This window comes from Sinocyclocheilus anshuiensis, unplaced genomic scaffold, assembly GCF_001515605.1.
Source record: "Sinocyclocheilus anshuiensis isolate Anshui unplaced genomic scaffold, SAMN03320099.WGS_v1.1 scaffold955, whole genome shotgun sequence".
NCBI lineage: Eukaryota > Metazoa > Chordata > Actinopteri > Cypriniformes > Cyprinidae > Sinocyclocheilus > Sinocyclocheilus anshuiensis.
Genome location: NW_015546094.1, coordinates 108,124 through 126,742, shown reverse-complemented (window position 1 = coordinate 126,742; position 18,619 = coordinate 108,124). Strand labels below are relative to the sequence as shown.

At 38.2% G+C, this 18,619-nt stretch overlaps 3 protein-coding genes across 3 annotated transcripts in view; 2 read left to right on the top strand and 1 right to left on the bottom strand.

Annotated features, from left to right (window-relative positions):
• The window catches only part of znf687a (zinc finger protein 687a), a 13,949-nt gene extending 8,787 nt beyond the window's left edge, over window positions 1–5,162 (top strand). Inside the window, exons 5-11 of the mRNA XM_016501699.1 lie at window positions 633–817; window positions 1,288–1,479; window positions 1,642–1,804; window positions 1,888–2,115; window positions 2,987–3,099; window positions 3,194–3,296; window positions 4,352–5,162. Of these exons, the coding sequence (XP_016357185.1) occupies window positions 633–817; window positions 1,288–1,479; window positions 1,642–1,804; window positions 1,888–2,115; window positions 2,987–3,099; window positions 3,194–3,296; window positions 4,352–4,933 (1,566 nt within the window). The 3' untranslated portion in view covers window positions 4,934–5,162. The remainder of the gene's footprint in view (window positions 1–632; window positions 818–1,287; window positions 1,480–1,641; window positions 1,805–1,887; window positions 2,116–2,986; window positions 3,100–3,193; window positions 3,297–4,351) is intronic.
• Window positions 5,163–7,241: 2,079 nt separating this feature from the next.
• The window catches only part of otoa (otoancorin), a 24,528-nt gene continuing 13,150 nt past the window's right edge, over window positions 7,242–18,619 (bottom strand). Inside the window, exons 19-28 of the mRNA XM_016501675.1 lie at window positions 13,003–13,196; window positions 12,661–12,751; window positions 11,987–12,152; window positions 11,691–11,878; window positions 11,402–11,554; window positions 10,685–10,827; window positions 10,420–10,556; window positions 10,221–10,318; window positions 8,678–8,900; window positions 7,242–7,643 (exon numbers count right to left, since the gene is read on the bottom strand). Coding sequence (XP_016357161.1) covers window positions 7,564–7,643; window positions 8,678–8,900; window positions 10,221–10,318; window positions 10,420–10,556; window positions 10,685–10,827; window positions 11,402–11,554; window positions 11,691–11,878; window positions 11,987–12,152; window positions 12,661–12,751; window positions 13,003–13,196 — 1,473 coding nt within the window. The 3' untranslated portion in view covers window positions 7,242–7,563. The remainder of the gene's footprint in view (window positions 7,644–8,677; window positions 8,901–10,220; window positions 10,319–10,419; window positions 10,557–10,684; window positions 10,828–11,401; window positions 11,555–11,690; window positions 11,879–11,986; window positions 12,153–12,660; window positions 12,752–13,002; window positions 13,197–18,619) is intronic.
• Window positions 16,137–17,109, top strand: LOC107700150 (structural maintenance of chromosomes protein 5-like). The gene is made up of 4 exons (XM_016501688.1): window positions 16,137–16,222; window positions 16,333–16,397; window positions 16,523–16,634; window positions 16,761–17,109. The coding sequence occupies exons 2-4, from the start codon at window positions 16,339–16,341 to the stop codon at window positions 17,064–17,066; spliced, it is 477 nt and encodes a 158-aa protein (XP_016357174.1). The 5' UTR covers window positions 16,137–16,222; window positions 16,333–16,338; the 3' UTR covers window positions 17,067–17,109.

The window sequence follows — 18,619 nt, the reverse complement described above, 5'->3', positions numbered from 1 at the left end:
CCTCTGTAGTGAATGGGTGCCGTCAGAATGAGAGTCCAAACAGCTGATAAAAACATCACAATAATCTACACAACTCCAGTCTTTCGATTAATGTCTTCATTGTCTTGTGAAGTGAAAAGCTGTGTGTTTGCAATAAACAAACCAATCATTAAGATTTTTTAACTTCAAACCATTGCTTCCATTGAGTATTCTATCTATAATATTGCTTTCTCCAGTGAAAAAGTTGTCTCGTCTGAATCAGGAGAGAAATATGCACAGATCAAGCACCATTTACAAGTGAAATCAGTCCAAAACCATTTTAACAAATATGTTGGTGGATTTTGATGTTAGAGGACAATGGTTTAAAGTTAAAACGTCTTAATGATGGATTTGTTTATTATAAACGCGCAGATTTTCACTTCCCAAGATGTTAATTGACAGACTGGAGTGGATTATTGCGTTGTTTTTATCAGCTGTTTGAGCTCGGATCCATCGGTAAGCAAGTGATGTAATGCTCAGTTTTTCAACGAAGAAAGACACTCACATACATCTTGGATGGCCTGAGGGTGAGGAAATTGCCAGCAAATTTTAACTTTTGTGTGAACTATTTCTTAAATATTAATTAATACTATTACATTTTGATTTCTCTCTAGTGTTGTATGCAGTGTTCTCCTCTGATGCCGCTGTGGAACTCGTGTAGTGCTGCGGCTCACCGGCGGTTACATCAGCAGCTCCCTCCGCTGGTTTGCCCTGAATGTGGTGTCACCTGTCAGTTTCAGGACCTCAACACTCATCTGAATCAAACCTGCCTCCACTACTCACGGCGCCTTGGATATAGGTAACCACCTAGTCATACAGACTACTAATATAACCCTTGTTTCATCTATTGTTTTTAAAGGGGTCCTATTATGCTTTTTCACTTTTTCAACTTTAGTTAGTCTGTAATGTTGCTTTTTCAACTTTAGTTAGTCTTAATGTTGTAATTGTTGTTTGAGCATAAAAAAAGATCTGCAAAGTTACAAAGTTCAAAGTCCACTTCAAAAGGAGATATTTTATTTAACTTTTCAAAAACTACAACGAACGACTCGTTTGTACTAAAACGCATATTTTCCGTGATTTGTGATATCACAAATATCGACGAATGTGTACGAGACCTGGTTGAGTTGCACTAGAGAAGGCAACAAGTGTTATCATCACTATGTCGGAGACACAACACCCTCAAAACAAAATCAAGACTTTGTAAAAGAGCATAATAGGACCCCTTTAAAAGAGCAGTTTAATGCTCATTCTCTCTCATTTTCATTGCAGATGTGCTTGTTGTCATTTGGTGTTTGGTGGAGTGAATAGTTTGAATGCTGTAAAGACTCACATGCAGACGGCTCACTGTGAGGTCTTCCATAAATGCCCCTCCTGCCCCATGGCTTTTAAATCTTCCTCTAGTGCTGAAGCCCACTGCGCCTCCCTGCATCCTGAACTCCCTGAGACAGCAAGGCAGTCCAAGTAAGTTGGGGAAACTACCTTGAAAGTGAAGCTACAGGAAATTGCAGTTAAACTTGAATTGCAGTCAAGCAACCCTTTTAAAAACAGTTAGCCAAAAAATTCATTATTTGAATGTTAGCATATTTTTTTTGAGTTGCTAATAACTATTGTTTTTTATGACAGGGAGATCTATAAATGTGTGATGTGTCGGACGGTTTTTACTCAAAAAGCATTGCTCAGTGTCCATATTGACACTCACTTAGCCAAGCAGAAGATGCACGTCTTTAAATGTCCCGACTGTAACAAGCTATTCACGCAGAGAGGTTCCCTTCTTGAGCATGTTAAGGTTTGCTTTCTATTTAGTTCGACAAAAATAAGCTCTATTCATTGACATTATGAGTGTATGACCTCATTGTAATTTGTCTTTAGGACTCTCATAGGGACTCTAGCATTTATGACACATCAGCACAGAACAACTTGGTAAAAATGGAGAGCTCTGATGGGGAGGAGTGGGGACGGGATGAAGATGAGGACAGAGGAAGAATGGCGAGAGAGGATGGGAACGCTGCTCTCCAGAGTTGGAGCTGCTCACAGTGCCAGACGCACTACACAGACAAAGAGAACTACATCACCCACATGTCTGAGCAGCATGGCAAGGTCAGGACTTCATCAGGCAGAACTCAACAATAAGGAGATTATTTGCACTGACAAAATGTTTCAATACCCCTACCTCAAAAAAAAAAGAATATATTTGTCAGTATTTTATACACTATCAGTGTTTCCCACAGACTTACACTCTATTTGTGGCGGGCGGCATATATACAGTATGCAAATTCATTCTCTGCCAGCAGGAGGCGCTTAAAGCGTGAGAATTAGCGGTTTACCTGGTAACGCTGTACACAAAGCAGCGCTCCCCTCACAAACGCTGCTTTATCAGACATTACATGCAAGTTGAAATGAAAATGACATCCAAATGACATCCTTCAGAAATACAGTGATATAAAAACACCCGCACCGGGTTTCGATTTTGAAACGTGTAGTGCTCATGTTGATTCAACGAAGTCAAAGCTTTTTGGAAAATCTATTTGTGGCAGTCAGTTTTGATATTGTGGCAGGCACCACAAATAAATCAATATGGGAAACACTGCACTACTATTCAATAGATAAAAAATAAAAATAAAACAAATTCAGCAAGGATGCATTAAATTGATGAACAGTAAAGATAGTGACCGTAAAGACATTTGTAATGTTATAATAAATCAAAAAATAAATGCTGTTCTTTTGAACTTTTTAGGCATCAAAGGATCCTGAAAAAATTTATCACTGTTTTCACAAAAATATTAAGCAGCACAACTCTTTTCAACTTTGAGAATAACAAGAACAATTCTTGAACACCAAATCAAGATATTAGAATGATTTTGGAATTAGTTTTTTCTTTGTTAAATTGGAATGGTTTCCAATTTGTCCTGAACCAACAAACCTAAACTAACAATGTTTCATCATGATTTTTTTATTTTTTTTTTGGAAGGAACTGAAGAAGTTTCCATGCACTCTTTGTGAAGGGTCCTTCTCTTCATCGTCAAGTTTAAGACGCCACATTCGTGTCAAGCACAAAGGCATCAAAAGAGCGTTTTATTGCCAGTGAGTAAAAAATATTCAGCAGCATTTTTTCTTTTATGACTTTTTTTGTTTGTCTTATTTTCAAAGGCATTTACTGTCATTTCTTGTTATGAAGACTCTGTACAGGTGGGAAGAGGAGTTTCAGCAGTAAGCTGATTCTTGAGAAACATATTCAGGCTCAGCATGGAGGAGACAGAGGAGCAGCCACACAGAGTCAGGTAAGAGCTCAAATACACTCTAAGATGAACAAAACACGTCCAAAGCCATGATCACCTGACAGTGATTTTTGTTGCTTAAGTTCACCGTAACATTCAGCTTTTGAAAATGTAATTACACCTCGTTTCTTCACTGATCATGTATGTGACCCTGGACCAGTCATAAGGGTCAAGTTTTTTGAAATTGAGATGTATACATAATCTGAAAGCTGAATAAATAAGCTTTCCATTGATGTATGGTTTGTTAGGATAGGACAATATTTAGACAGTATTTGGCCGAGATACAACAAATTTGAAAATCTGGAATCTGAGGGTGCAAAAAAATCAAAATATTGAGAAAATCGCCTTTAAAGTTGTCCAAATGAAGTTAGCAATTCATATTACTAATCAAAAATTAAGTTTTGATATATTTACGGTAGGAAATTTACAAAATATCTTCATGGAACATGATCTTTACTTAATATCCTAATGATTTTTGGCATAAAAGAAAAATCGATAATTTTGACCCATACAATGTATTGTTGGCTATTGCTACAAATATACCTGTGCTACTTATGACTGGTTTTGTGCTCCAGGGTCACATATATATATATATGAGAGAGAGAGAGAGAGAGAGAGAGAGAGAACGCTTTGTACAATACCGATTTCAAAAATGTTTCAAAGCAGCTTCACAATAATAAACAAGAAAATAACAAGCAATGTTGCAAACTTCATAAATTGAGAAAATTCAAATTCTGCTGTAAAGCTGCTCTAAAAAGACAGTAGTGTCATTGTTCAGCTCCAGTCAGTTCAGTGTTGGTTCAGTTTAGTTTGTAAATTATGAAATTTAGTGACAAGCAGCTCTTCAGAAGCTTGAAGTCAGTTCAGTGTTGATTCCGTTCTCTCAAAATGAATCAATTATGAAACAAATTCAAATTTCTCAAACATAAAGTCAAACTTTTTACAACTTTATCAAGTAACTGGACACAATTTAACCATAGTAAAGCTCATTGAAAGTGAACGACTTCCTGTAGTTTTGGCACAGTAAGTCGCTTTCAGTGTGTCTCTCTCACTTTCAGGCAGTTCCTCGTATCACAGATGCAGCTGACAGCTCGTCTGAGCATGATGGTGGTCCTGGCACTTTGGGCGGGGCCTCAGTTGAAGCAGAAAGCCAATTGGCCGAGAGCAGCCTGACCAGGCCTGGCAGAGGAGCTGCAGCTGAGGAGCAGGAAGCCGCAGGATTCCACTGCATGCCGTGTGGTTTTACCACAGAGCACAGAGAAGAGTTTCTCCAGCATATTGTTTGTCACCGTGACGGGGGCAGCAGCTTTCAGTGTCAGCAGTGCGGTGCGTGTTTCGCATCCTCCTCCTCTCTCAGCAGGCATCTCTTCATCAGCCATCGCGTGCGTGATTCCCGCTCCGAGCACGCCGAGGCGTCTCCTGTCACTGGTTCAAATTCTGTGACCTCTGACTCCGCAGTTGCAGCAGGGTCCCCAGGGTCACCCTCGAGTGTAGGGGGGACACAGGCGGAGGATGGGGAAGGTAAGCACACCTGTAAGGTGTGTGGACGTTACTTTAGCAAACCTGCTGATCTTAATACACACTTCAGAACTCACGGCATGGCCTTCATCACCGCATACAAAACAGACAAACCAGCGTAGAGAGACAGGAAAGGGTGAGACTCATGAAACCTGTCAAGAACATGTCACCCCAAAATCAACAACAAAAAACAAGAAATTATGTTTTCCTTAAAGAAAATGAAGCATAATTGATTTTTTTGTGATATTTATTTTACTTTGTGACTTTTCGATTTTAATTAAGCACACCAATTCTCATTACTGTAATGCTTAAAATGTATATAAAAAACATTTTTAATTTATTTATATAATTTATAGCCCTTTATGCCGATTTAAATAAAAAAAACTACAGCATCACAGATAATAAATTAACCAATAACAAATTATTGTATTACGTTAATGAATATCTAATTACAGAAAATCTCAAAAGTAAAATGTTAAGATTAAGATAAAGACTGTTTTTGTGAGAACATTTACTTAATTGTAATATTTAATTTCATTCAGGTAGATTTCAATTTCTTAATGCAAAATATAATTTCTTGTATTTATTTTTGGGGTGTTTCTGTAAGATTCAGCATAAAGCGTGTATGTAATTGAAAGTCTACAAATTATAAACATTTGGGTTTGTCACAGGCTTTTAACACTCCACATTCTCACCTAAAAACTAGAGAAATACACTGCATCAGGGCAATACATGTTTGTAATAACATGTAGTAACTCTGCTAGACAAGTTTCATAAAAACACAGAAGAGGAGACAAGTAATACTATAGAGGAATGATTAGGTTTGATCAACCTAAAAAGTGATTGCTACTAGCTGTTAATTAATCTGAGAGGTTGAGAGACACTGAGCATCATATTGAGAGAGTGTCATACACACGTTTACCAGCCCTGCTAAATTCCTGTGCCTACTGATTCCATTGTACAACAGTCCGTTTTCTCTAATGCAAAATGCAGCTGCTTATATAGATAAAATACTGTAATTACTAATAGTTTAGCACAGCCAAATGCTCCCAAATCAGGTGACTCCTTTGTGCTTGAATTATTTTTATGTTTAATGTTTGTATTTCTTCTATTTGTGTTTCCACAGAGGCATTAAAATCAGGAAACTTGCTGATCTTTAGAATGAGAACAAAAAAGTGCCTTCATTTAGTCTAAGGTTAAGATTACTGTTAAAGGCTGCAGATGATTTGAAAGAGTTATTTTTATGTTTGCGCTGGAATTATGTTTTATTGGTGCCTTACATATCTTGTCTACTTGTTTTCTTTTTAAAGATGATTAGTATAGATTTGTTTTACTGTAACCTCCTGAATTTTTCTGGCCGTTTCATATGGATTGTGTTGAGATAAATAAAAAACTGTAATGGCTAAATCACTACTCTATGCCTTGTTATAGTCTACTGTATATACTCATTTGATAAACCTATCAATAATAAAAATGTTTTTTCAAGTTCAGTCCCATAAAACTTAAAATGTTGCTACTGTAGTTTTTACAGTAAAGTTCTGGCAACTACATCTTTTTTTTTATACCAAGTATTTCTTTTTTTTTTCTACGGTGTACTATTTAAAATAACTTCTATTTTAAGATATTTTTTTAAATGTCAGCAGCCATCTTCAGTGTCACATGATCGTTTAGAAATCATTCTAATGTGATTAAATATATTTTTTTATTATTATCAATGTTGAAAATGGTTGTGCTGCTTAATATTTTAGTGGAAACCATGGTGCATTTTTTTCAGGATTCTTTGATCAATAGTTCTTAAAGCACAGCATTTATTTGAAATGGAAATGTTTTAGAGCAATGTCTTTACTGTCACTTTTGATCAAATTAATATGTCCTTGCTGAGTAAAAGTATACATTTCTTTGAAAACAAAATCTTACTGGCTTCAATAATTTAAGGGGGTCTGAATACTTTCCGTACCCACTGTATATTGCATATCTTGATATTTGCATGGCATTTGGGAGTTTGAGTGACCAGATGTTTCATTTAGCTTAAACTCTTTGATGATAAATGAGGTATAATAGCTATTTTGAATAATTTACATAACCCCTTTACAATAATTTACATAACCCCTTTATGTGACAACAGCATACAAAGACAAGGTAGATGGCTTGTGCATCTGACGAAAGGTTGGCATGAACTTCGGGTCATCAGAAGCTATGGTTAGCTTCTACACCACATGAGGGTGTGAAAGTGTCAGCTTTGACTTCAAATCTCACACTTACTCTCTGTACAGACAGATCTTTATTAACCCTTATGTTTGGGTATAAATTATTTGAAATAGAACACAACCTCTAACTAATACAAACATTTAACTGCAATTAAATAACTGATAATAAAACTACATCTTAGATACACTTTAATGAAGTATACACAGTGTTTACTGTCTCTCATAGAATAATAATAGATGTCCATTTGAAAATACCTAAATAGCAGTATTATCAAATATAGTTTCTCTCTAAAATACATTTAATAAGTTAAAGATGGGCTAGACCCAAATTTTATCAAACCACCATCTCACCATCTTGTACTATCTTTGGTTATGGTCTAATCGCTAAGTTTAAATGTGCACTCAATCACTCAATCAGTGACTTGTTGGAGTTTCGAAACAAAGCAATTATAGAATTTCTTAAATCTACTGGTTTGCTGGTTGATCATACATCAGCATCTGCCATCAGACACATGGCATCCTATGGCCTTTGACTCTTCTGCTCCTTAGAGAATGTATCCAAACAACAGCAGTGCAATGGCCTGCATGAGGAGGACACATCCTGCCATGCTCTCTACAGCTGCACCTGGAGTACGAAGAGAAACATATTTGTAAATGTTTTATAATTATTTTTTACGAATAAAAGATCCATTCAAATGTAATGGTCATTATTTAGTAGAATAAAAAAAAAATATATAATAATTCTGGGTCACATTGAGATTATTAAAGGGGTGGTTGATTGCGATTTCACTTTTTTTAACGTTAGTGTGTAATGTTGCTGTTTGAGCATAAACAATATCTGCAAAGTTACGAAGCTGAAAGTTCAATGCAAACGGAGATATCGTCTTTTAAAATTCTGTCAGTTAAATGCCTACAAAAACGCCTCGTAGGGACTACAAGAAGTTACTTCCCGGGTTCGTGACGTAACAAACCCAGATAAACCCTGCCCTCTGGAAAAGGCAGCAAAGGGGGCGAGGCCATGCTGCGCTGCTTTAGAGAAGAGGAAGAGAAAACTAGAGGTGCACGTAAAAATCTATTCATGTATGAATTGCGATTCTGTCTTCTAACGATTCTAATGGATTCACAAGTTTCAAAATCAATGTTCTAAAGTAGCAGTTCTTAATACTGTTCCTCGCGTCCGCTGCTCTACATCTCTCTCTCTCTCTCACTCTCTCTCATTCAGCTCAGCTCCAACAATGAACTGTTCCAATTATACACTTATTTCCATATAGCTATGAGAAGCGTTAAACATGGACGCGCGTGCAGTTGCCGTACTGTATTAAAGCTTTAATCAGGATAAAACCGTATATTAAAAGCTAACTAATCACAACACACTGGGCTAGCTAACCAATCAGAGCCCATCGCCTATTTCTGAGGGCGGGGCTTCATACAAGCAGGAAATGATCAGCGCGTTTCTCAGAGAAGGGACAGAGCGGTGTGGAATAAAGGTAAATTGTGAAAAATAATGCGTTTTTTAAAAAACTAAGCATTAACACATGTTAGACTGCACCCCATAAACACAATCAAGCCCAGAAAAAAAACCATTTAACCACCCCTTTAAGAATAATTTGTGGATGACTATCACCAAACAGGTTTCCTGACCCTTTTCCTGTCACTTGCCTCCTTTTAGTGGCAGTGGGGCTGATCCACCAGAGCCTGGACTGGAGATTCCAGTGGAGATTCCAGTGGAGTTTCCAGTGGGCACTTCAGTACGTGCAGTTTTCAGTCCCACAGCTTCATCCAGTGCAGCCTTTTGATTGACCCTCAGCCTTGAACGCTGAGCCTCTGTTACTGCGGCAGCATTGTCAGGACCCAAAGCCTTCAACTGGCTGACCGACAGTGCCTGATCACAAATGACAAGAGTCACTTTTTCTTTTCTTACAGAGCAACTCAATTAAAGGGATACTTCACCCAAAATTCTCTCATCATTAACTTACCCTCCTCAATCAATCTCTGGGTTCATATAATGCAAGTGTATGGTACCTCCAAAGTTGACACTTCAAAAACCACACAAAGCAAACATGACGGTAAACCATATGACTCTAGTTGATGAATCAATACAGTTGAGGTCAAAAGTTCAGAATCTGCAAAATGTTAATTATTTTACCAAAATAAGAGGGATCATACAAAATGCATGTTATTGTTTATTTAGTACTGACCTGAATAAGATATTTCACATAAAAGATGTTTATATATAGTCCACAAGAGAAAATAATAGTTGAATTTATAAAAATTACCCTGTTCAAAAGTTTCAAAAGTGATTCTTAATACTGTGTTCTTAAGAATTACAGAAGGTTCAAACTGATGCTCCAGAATGAAAAACCATGCATTAAGCCGGGGGTGAAAAATATCATATTTTTTAAATTTAGTACTGCCCTTCAGAGGCTACAGAAGATACTTACATGTTTCCCAGAAGACAAAATAAGTTAAATTTACCCTGATCTTCAAATTCAAAATATTTTCACCCCCCGGCTGTTAATGCATAGTTTTCCTTCTGGAGCATCAGTAGAACAGCAGGCAGTTTAACTGTTCAGGACAAACAAGGGACTCATGAACAACTATCACTAAACAAAAAAAACAGTTGTGGATAATTTCATAAGAATATTATTATTATATATATATATATTATATATAATTTTTTATATATATATAAGAATATTATAATTTTTTATAAATTCAGCTATTATTTTATCTTGTGGACTGTATCTTTTTAAATGAAACAATGGGTGTGTGAGAGAAAAATACCAATAATTTTAACTTTTGACACTATAAACCATTGCATCTGGCCAACTTTCAGAATTTGTGAAACTTGTGTGAGAAGTGAAGGTCCTCTGTGCTTCCAAATCACTTATATCATGTTTTTTTTCTCACAATTGTTTCACGTCAGAAGACATTGATTCATCAACTGGGATTGTATAGAGTATTGTTGTGTTAGTTTTTTCACAGTTTTTGAATAATCAACTTTGAGAGAGCCATCCATTTGCATTATGTGGACTCAACAGAGATACATTATTTTTCTAAAAGTCATCTACGACGGCACGAGGGTGTTAATGCTGAAAGAATTTTCTTTTTTGGGTGAAGAATCCCTTTAAGAAGTAGTCAAATATAAAATACGCAGCAAGAAATAAAACATGAAAGTCTGCAAACAAGAGATTAAACTTACAGCTAAGCGATCCGAGGATATTAGAGGGATGGCGGATGGCTGAATGAATGGCAGGACGGTTGAATTTAGACTTCCCAGCTCGACAGCACTTAAACCAGCTAGAAACACATGAAATGACAAAGGCAGCTCTCACATTTTAAGCTTGAACTAGTCACGTGTAAATATTCAGGTTTATCACTTGGTGTCCTTTGTAACTCGCCAATAATGTTGCCCATAATGCTGACTTGAGCTTCAGTCCAGGTGTGTGATTTTCCAAACGCAGCCACTGCCTTTTCCTTCAGATGCTCTCTAATGTTCAGAGGACAAGGAGCACGGCCCACCGCCTCTACTGACTCCCTGAGAAGCACACACATCACAGGAAATCACAATGACCAGGTCTGTACACAGCAGTTTTGTTGTGCTGTAGGGTAAACAAACATACTTAAAATTGAGAATATAACCATGAATGTGGAAGTGTTTCTAACCTGAAGCTGAGGGGATTGAGCTGATCGATCTGGCCAGGTTGTAGACCACAGATAAACTGTCCCAGACCCACCATCTCCAGCTGTCCTAATCTAGAAACGTTGATTCCAGCCACCCCTTCAAAGGCCTGCCAGACTGCTGTCCTCTGCAGAATTCATCATTTTCATTTGTTTTTGTATATTTTTTATACAAATGTGTATATTTAATATATGCTAAAAAAAATGAATTCAAGTGTTCAGGGTTGGTAAGATTTTTAAATGTTTTTGAAAGAAGTCTTTTATGCTAACTAAGACTGAATTTATTTGATCAGAAATACAGTAAAAGCAGTAATATTGTGAAATACAATTTCAAATAACTATTTTAAATGTAATTCATTCCTGTAATGGCAAAGCTAAATTTGTAGCAGCCTTTACTCCAGTCTTCAGTGTCATGATCCTTCAGAAATCATTCTGATATGCTGATTTGCTGCTCAAGAAACACCTAATATTATTATCAGTGTTGATAAACTGTGAAACTCAGATGTCTTAAACATCTTTACTGTCACTTTTGATAAATTTAATGCATCCTTGCTGAATAAAAGTTAATTTCTTACTGACCCCAAACCTTTGCACAGTAGTAAATAAATAAATAATGTTTCATTCATAAAAAAATTTTTACTACAAGTTTTATATATCAATTCTAGATGCTGTTTGGTGACTGAATGTGTGTGTTTGTATTACCTGTGTCTGGGTAAAGTTGCAGGTGGTCATAGTCTCAAGAGTGTCCAGTGAGGCAGTGCTGAGGTTGCCTAGCTCTTCAGCACTGAAGCTCTGGCAGATGCAGCCCAGATCAGCAATCTGGGACTCATTCAACATGGACACACTCCCCCATGCCTGCCATATACAATAGACATTGTCTTTGACTACTGAAGTCAAGCTGTAAAGGTTTTCTTAGATTCTGTTGTGTATATATATTGTGTATATATTATAATTTAACTTGCGGGGTTTGTGTGTGTGTGTTTGTGTGTACCTCCAGAGTTTTTGCTCTGAGTGCAGCCAGTTGTTCTGTGCTGTAGTTGGTTATCTCTCCTAATGTTGGCACAACATCTTTGAAAGTCTGCACAGTCATTTTACTGAACTGGCTGGGAGTCCAGTATACATTCCCCTGTTTGAGATCCTCAATATATGGGAGCGTGGGCTCTATTGGAGTGGACACCACTTCAAAGAAAGAAAGAAAGAAATACAAATGGCATATTGTTAGATATCACTAACATTTCCTCTATTGATTATTCTGGTTGTTTCACATGCAATCTCTGGCACACCTACCTTCACGCTTCCTGCGGTTTTGTAGTGTGCTACTCGTTTTGAGGTCAAAAAGTTTGCGATGAAGTGCAGAGAGATCAAACCAAGAGCGGAACTCCTTTGGAGGAGGAACCACAGGCTGACTGGGCAAACTGTCCATCAGGTCTGACAGATATGACTTTACCCAGCTCTGCAAGACAGATGAGCGGAATGGAGGGATGGATGGGTAAATTAAAAAGAAATAAATAATAAAATTATGGCCATTTAAAATAAAATTAAGGAAACAATTATTCACTTATTTATTCATAAGCAAAAAAAAATAAAATAGATAGATGATTGATAGATAGATATAGTTTTATAGTTATTTACTGTTAAATAAAATATATAAAATAAAAATACATAAATAGCTGTGAGAATGTTTTAAAAAATCTATTAAAATGTTACACTTAATACTAATATTTATAACAATTAGTATAATATTGAATTATATTCTAATTATTATTTAAAATATATATATAATATAGCAATTACATATTAATACAAATTTAATAATTAAAATAATCATTTATTATTTATTGTTTGATTTTTGTAATTATTTGAACATTAAATTCATTTTACATTAAATACATTTTAAATTATGTACATTTAATCCTACTTTTTCATAATCTACTGGTCAACAGCATTGCTGAGATTCTTACTTTGGGTGGCAGCTTTTCAATGGCAGTGTCATTAAGTAACAAAAGTGGCCCAAGCACCCTCAAATCTTCCTCTGACCATAAAGTAGTGTCCCTTGTTAAAAAAAAAGACACATGTATCATTAACAGCAATGCAAAATCTCTAATTGCTGCACTTAAGGCTAGAGAAGAATGATGTTTAAAGTGCGGAATTTTTCAAATGTTTAAAATGCACTTGTTTTGAAGCCACTGCAGGCACAGTCTCTTTAACAATGAAACAAAATGTGGGATGTGGGATCTGAGGTCTGCAGAGGTGGGTTGTGTGAAGCCAATGTGGGTTATGTGTGATTTTGCACATGCCGTTACCCATAGGTGGTCGTAAGCAGTCTGAACAGATGCTCTCTGTGCTGTTGCTGGATATACTGACAGGAGGCGAGAGCCTGCAGGGTGGAGTTCAGAGTCGCGGGGTTCAGAGAGGAAATCCAGGCTGGGTCTAACTCACACACCAGAGGGCCTAGAGTCAAAACCTCTGCCGCAGACAGATCAGATGCGTTCCTCTTCTGCACAGATACAGGATAATGTTAGGCATCAGCCATTTGTATTCTACTGTGCTTCTTTTCTATTGTTTTTCCATGTAAACATCCTATAAATGTGTGCTTTTCTAAAAGCAAAAATGTGAGATTGTGGGAAAGAAAACAAGGTCTAGAGACATGTTACTAACTTTTAACTTGAGCACTGTGTTTTTAGAACTCTGGGTCATGCATGAGACCAGGGCCGTTTCTAGGCATAGGCGAGCTAGGTGGTCGCCTAGGGCGCCACCAGCTGAAGGGGCGCCAATGAGCGCACGTACTGGCACTTTTAGCGAGAGGGTGCTCGCTGCAGAGCCAAATGGGAGGGGCTAGACCTCTAGCTCCCCCTCGCTGGATCTAGTGGGCGGGGCTTGAGACATCATTGGTCCAGATGCACCGCCGCGCACGCAGGTAGAGTCCGTTCGAACTGATGTACAACCTGTATCGCACGGTAAGAAAACTGTACTTTAAAGATCAACTGAACTTTGAGATGTATATCAAATCTAAATCTTACATTTATCGCGGTCTCGACATGACTATTAATGTTATTGTTATGTTTTGACCCCCTGAAACATTAATCGGTAGCGTTAGTTTTTTCGCATAACTATCGAAGTGCTAGCATTTTCCCATCGCCCTTGCTACATTTTAGCACGTGTAGTGTTTTTATTTACTCATAGTTTTTATTTAATTTAATTGTTTAACCTGCACAGATGCATCAGAAAATACTTTTGCGAGGACAGGATCCCCTGCTGTCTATCCAGAGAAAAGAAAGAAGAAAATGAAATACCCACCAGACGAAGTATTTCTTAAGATCCTAGAACATATGGACAAAAGAAAAGAAAAGATGAGATTTAATTAGTCATAATGTACAACGAGCGTTAAAGAATGTATCAGATTATATCTTAAAGTATTAGCTTATAGAGTAGAGGAGATGGGCCACAGAGGCCTCAAAGAGAGAGGCCCCGATAGGCCAGATATCGATAGAGGCCCCGATAGGCCAGATATCGATAGAGGCCCCGATAGGCCAGATATCGATAGAGGCCCCGATAGGCCAGATATCGATAGAGGCCCCGATAGGCCAGATATCGATAGAGGCCCCGATAGGCCAGATATCGATAGAGGCCCCGATAGGCCAGATATCGATAGAGGCCCCGATAGGCCAGATATCGATAGAGGCCCCGATAGGCCAGATATCGATAGAGGCCCCGATAGGCCAGATATCGATAGAGGCCCCGATAGGCCAGATATCGATAGAGGCCCCGATAGGCCAGATATCGATAGAGGCCCCGATAGGCCAGATATCGATAGAGGCCCCGATAGGCCTCAGTGGGGAAAAGGCCCCGATAGGCCTCAGTGGGGAAAAGGCCCCGATAGGCCTCAGTGGGGAAAAGGCCCCGATAGGCCGCAAAGAAAGGCCGCGGAGAAAAGGCCTAGATGGGCCACAGATGGAGACGCCCAGATGGGCCATAGTGAGAAAGCCAAGAGGCCGTTCTTCTCACAATTGCACTAAGCATAATGCAACCTAGGCTCAAATTAGGTTAATTATGCAGGGCTAGTCTGCTGGATACACAAACAATCGCGCGACAGCGTATGGGATGATATTAGACTCCAATGACCAATAGATGCACGCACAACCATCCGTGCACTGCACAAATTCCACTCATGCGTCCCATCGACCGCAAACAAATGCCCCCCAACCCGAGTCTGCGGAACTCGGGACCAAATGACCGCGCAGCAACCCGCACAAACACAGACATGCCTGTGAAAAAATGGAGTGCATAAAACAAAATAATACTTATAATGGTGAAGGCTGATGAAGTGATGAAGACGAAATGCCGAAGGAGACCAGCAGCCTTGTTTCCGACAGCTGGCCCAGATTCGTGCAGGTTCACGTGAGCGTACGGCGAAATATTTTGTTGATTGAGACGCGAGCAGCGCCGATGCGACGGCTCGGAAAGCACTCGGAAATGACAGCGGACGTGAACTAAAGCTCCGCCAATGTTTCACATCCTCCGCTGAGAAAACTCCAACACCTGTATTTATGGCAACACTACCAAACGACCGCGAACGTTCACCGCGACGCCAGAGCAATGCCAACGATGTAGTTTGCATCTTAAGAGGAATGTCAAACTTGAAATCGTTCACAGGAGATGAACTTGACTATATGTGGGCAAGAAGTCAAGCGACACTTTGAGCTAGAAACGATGGAGGGAAACGACAGCGGCAGTATCTGCAAACACAATGAAGGGTGAGTAGAGGGCTTTTATATTCCTCGTGTTGCGTGCCGATTGGCTAGATCTAATTGTAATATGTGACGTAGCATTAAGTCTTCCTAGTAGAACTTGCTCTGACGCTTCCATTTCCACTGCTGTTACTGTACATCAACAGTAATTAGACGTGATAGTCTTATTACACTTTTTAAAATGTGTAAAAATTCAGCATCTGGACAACCTCCATCCCCAGCATCAGCAGCACCACCTCCATCCCCAGCATCAGCAGCACCACCTCCATCCCCAGCATCAGCAGCACCACCTCCATCCCCAGCATCAGCAGCACCACCTCCATCCCCAGCATCAGCAGCACCACCTCCATCCCCAGCATCAGCAGCACCACCTCCATCCCCAGCATCAGCAGCACCACCTCCATCCCCAGCATCATTGTCAACAAAAAGAGTACGTGTCCGGCAGCAAGTCAGGGTGACTTGCACACACTGTGGCATTAAAATAAATCAAAGGAACTTGCTGGTTCATATCAACCGAAGACACAGGCAAAGGGTAGCAGATATTACAGCAAAGCGGCATCTATCATGCCAATGCATTGATGCCAAAAATGGCATCTTTGCTCTTGATAAGTCATTCTTTAAGCCATGCTCTCCTATACATGTTCAAAAAACTGGTTTTATAATTGCTGTACAGCTGTGTCTGTGTGCTAAACACCGCATTTGTTAATATAGTTTTGGTTTTGTTTTTTAGTACGCACTCCATGTTACGCTCTCAAAGCCATTTGATTTTACTGCGGTGAGTTGGCATCAATTTATGGTTATTTGTAAAGCAAAAAGGACTGCGAGAACACTTTCAACAAAATAAAAAAAAAATGACTAAGATTTTCAATTGCTATCTTTTATCAGTCTGACATGCCTATAATCAGGAAGTGGTGGTGCTATCAGTTAATTCAGACATTTCCTCTGACAAGGTATGATATTGATAAGTATACTTTAGATTAAAACCTCCATACTGTGCATTTCCAGTATGCAGGCAATATATAAAAAATAAAGCAATGCATGTCTAAAACATTGTTATGTTTGTCACTTCCCACAGTCAAGTCCAACAACTAGTCACCCAGGAACAAGAACTACCAAATCCAGAAGACATGGAAGTCACTCCACCTGAGTCAGAAATCATGGAGATCACCCCAACACCAGGAATCTATGTATGTAGAGGGAATGTTTATGTATTGCTTGACTTGGTTATGTATTTAACTTTCCTGTTTCATAAAGGTGTTTATGAGCAGCACTTATTAATTACATTATTATTGGAATTCTTATATTGCACACAGGACTCAGCGGTGATGAAAAACATTCAGCTGGCCTGTAAGTGGGTGGAGGAGAACCAACACCACTTTGCTGGGAAGATTGAACTGCCAAAGATCTTAAGGATGAAGGAGGATGATGCCTTGTTGGCTATCGCAATGCGAGACTTGTTCATAAACACCATGTTTTATGAAGGTGAAAGGGATGAAGAACAAATTCGGGCTCCCTTCCTTTTCACTTTTCAGAGAGTAGAGGACATGGAATTATTCTTGCAGGAAATACGAGACAAAAGAGATATCCGTGTGTCTTGTTTACACAACCCTCATTTGTGAATCTACCAGTGGGTTACGGTTACTATAATGTAAATATTGATTTTTGTTTTGTAAAATTTCATTAATATTTTGTGTGAAAAGAAGTGTTGTGTTCTTGAAATATATTTATGATATTTATTATTTTATATCTTGCTATACCATTAAAATTTTGTGTGAAAGAAGTGTTGTGTTCTTGAAATATATTTATGATATTATTTTATGACTTCTTATTATGACATTTTATCTAGATTTAAGATTTATTTTATGTTTAGATGCACATTTTGCTAATTTGGGTTAATAGAAACAAATAAATCCAGTACATCATTTGTAGGACAGTGGAGTATGTGACTATTAAATTACATCTATCTTATCCCAAATGTTGGAGAGGATTCCTCACTAATCTCAGAGCATGAAGGTTGAGTCTGTCTAAAATTAGTCAATATTCCATTAAAATTTACAACATAATAAAAAAAATTACAACCAGCCTGTTGGAGTTCATGAGTCAATATTCCATTAAAATTTACAACATAATAAAAAAAATTACAACCAGCCCGTTGGAGTTCATGCATTCACATATACATACAAAAATGGGCAGATTACATAAATTAGTCTAACTTTATTATTTATTATTATTTATTACAATGAATCAGATGATTTAGTTTAGTTCATAAATAACCCACACGTTAATGCGGTGGCCAAAAATTAAAGAGGGGTGCACAGATAGTAAGCTTCCACATTGCCTGCTAAGTCTAGTCATTTACATAATCATATAGCATACGCTTTTATCCAAAGCAACTTTAAAAGTGAGGAAACTATTCTAATAAGGAGAAAATAATATGACAAGTTTACATAGATACAAAATTTAAAAAGGTGTTAGAAACACAGTGTGAGTAATGTTCTTATCAAGTATTTACGTAATACAGTGGGATATGGAATTGTACATGCTATTTGTTGACAATAAAGCATTATTTAAAAAAAGTATTTACGTAATGCCGTTTGTCACAGAAACGATACTGACCATGATGAAAAAATCAATCATAATCATGACAAATATTAGAGTAAAATAAGCCAATATTATCTACGCCAGCATCTTGCGCATCAAAAGCGTTTACTTCCATTACGGTTGAACTGGCAATAATATTAACAGACACATGGTGGCGCTTGATAGCGCTTCAAGCCCCGCCCACTAGATCCAGCGAGGGGGGGCCTAGCCCCTCCCATTTGGCTCTGCAGCGAGCACCACTTGCTTTTAGCAGGGTTGTGATAAAGAGTGGCATGGTCACCCTGAAATATGACTACCGCCCCCACTGGATCCCCCAACATTATTGGGCTAGAGTACTGTCAATCTGACAATGCCTGTATGCCACTAGATCAGAGTGCTGTCAATTGCTGCCTGATTGTTGCATGCAAAGTTTGCATTTGGAGCGCTCAACAACGCCATTAGATCAGTGGGCTCTGTCAGTGCTTTGGCAATTTTACTCAGAAATGCATCACATTACAGGAGTTGAATGTGTAATTTGTTGTTGTCTTCAATTATAAAACTGTTTAACTTGATGATACACCATAGCAACTAC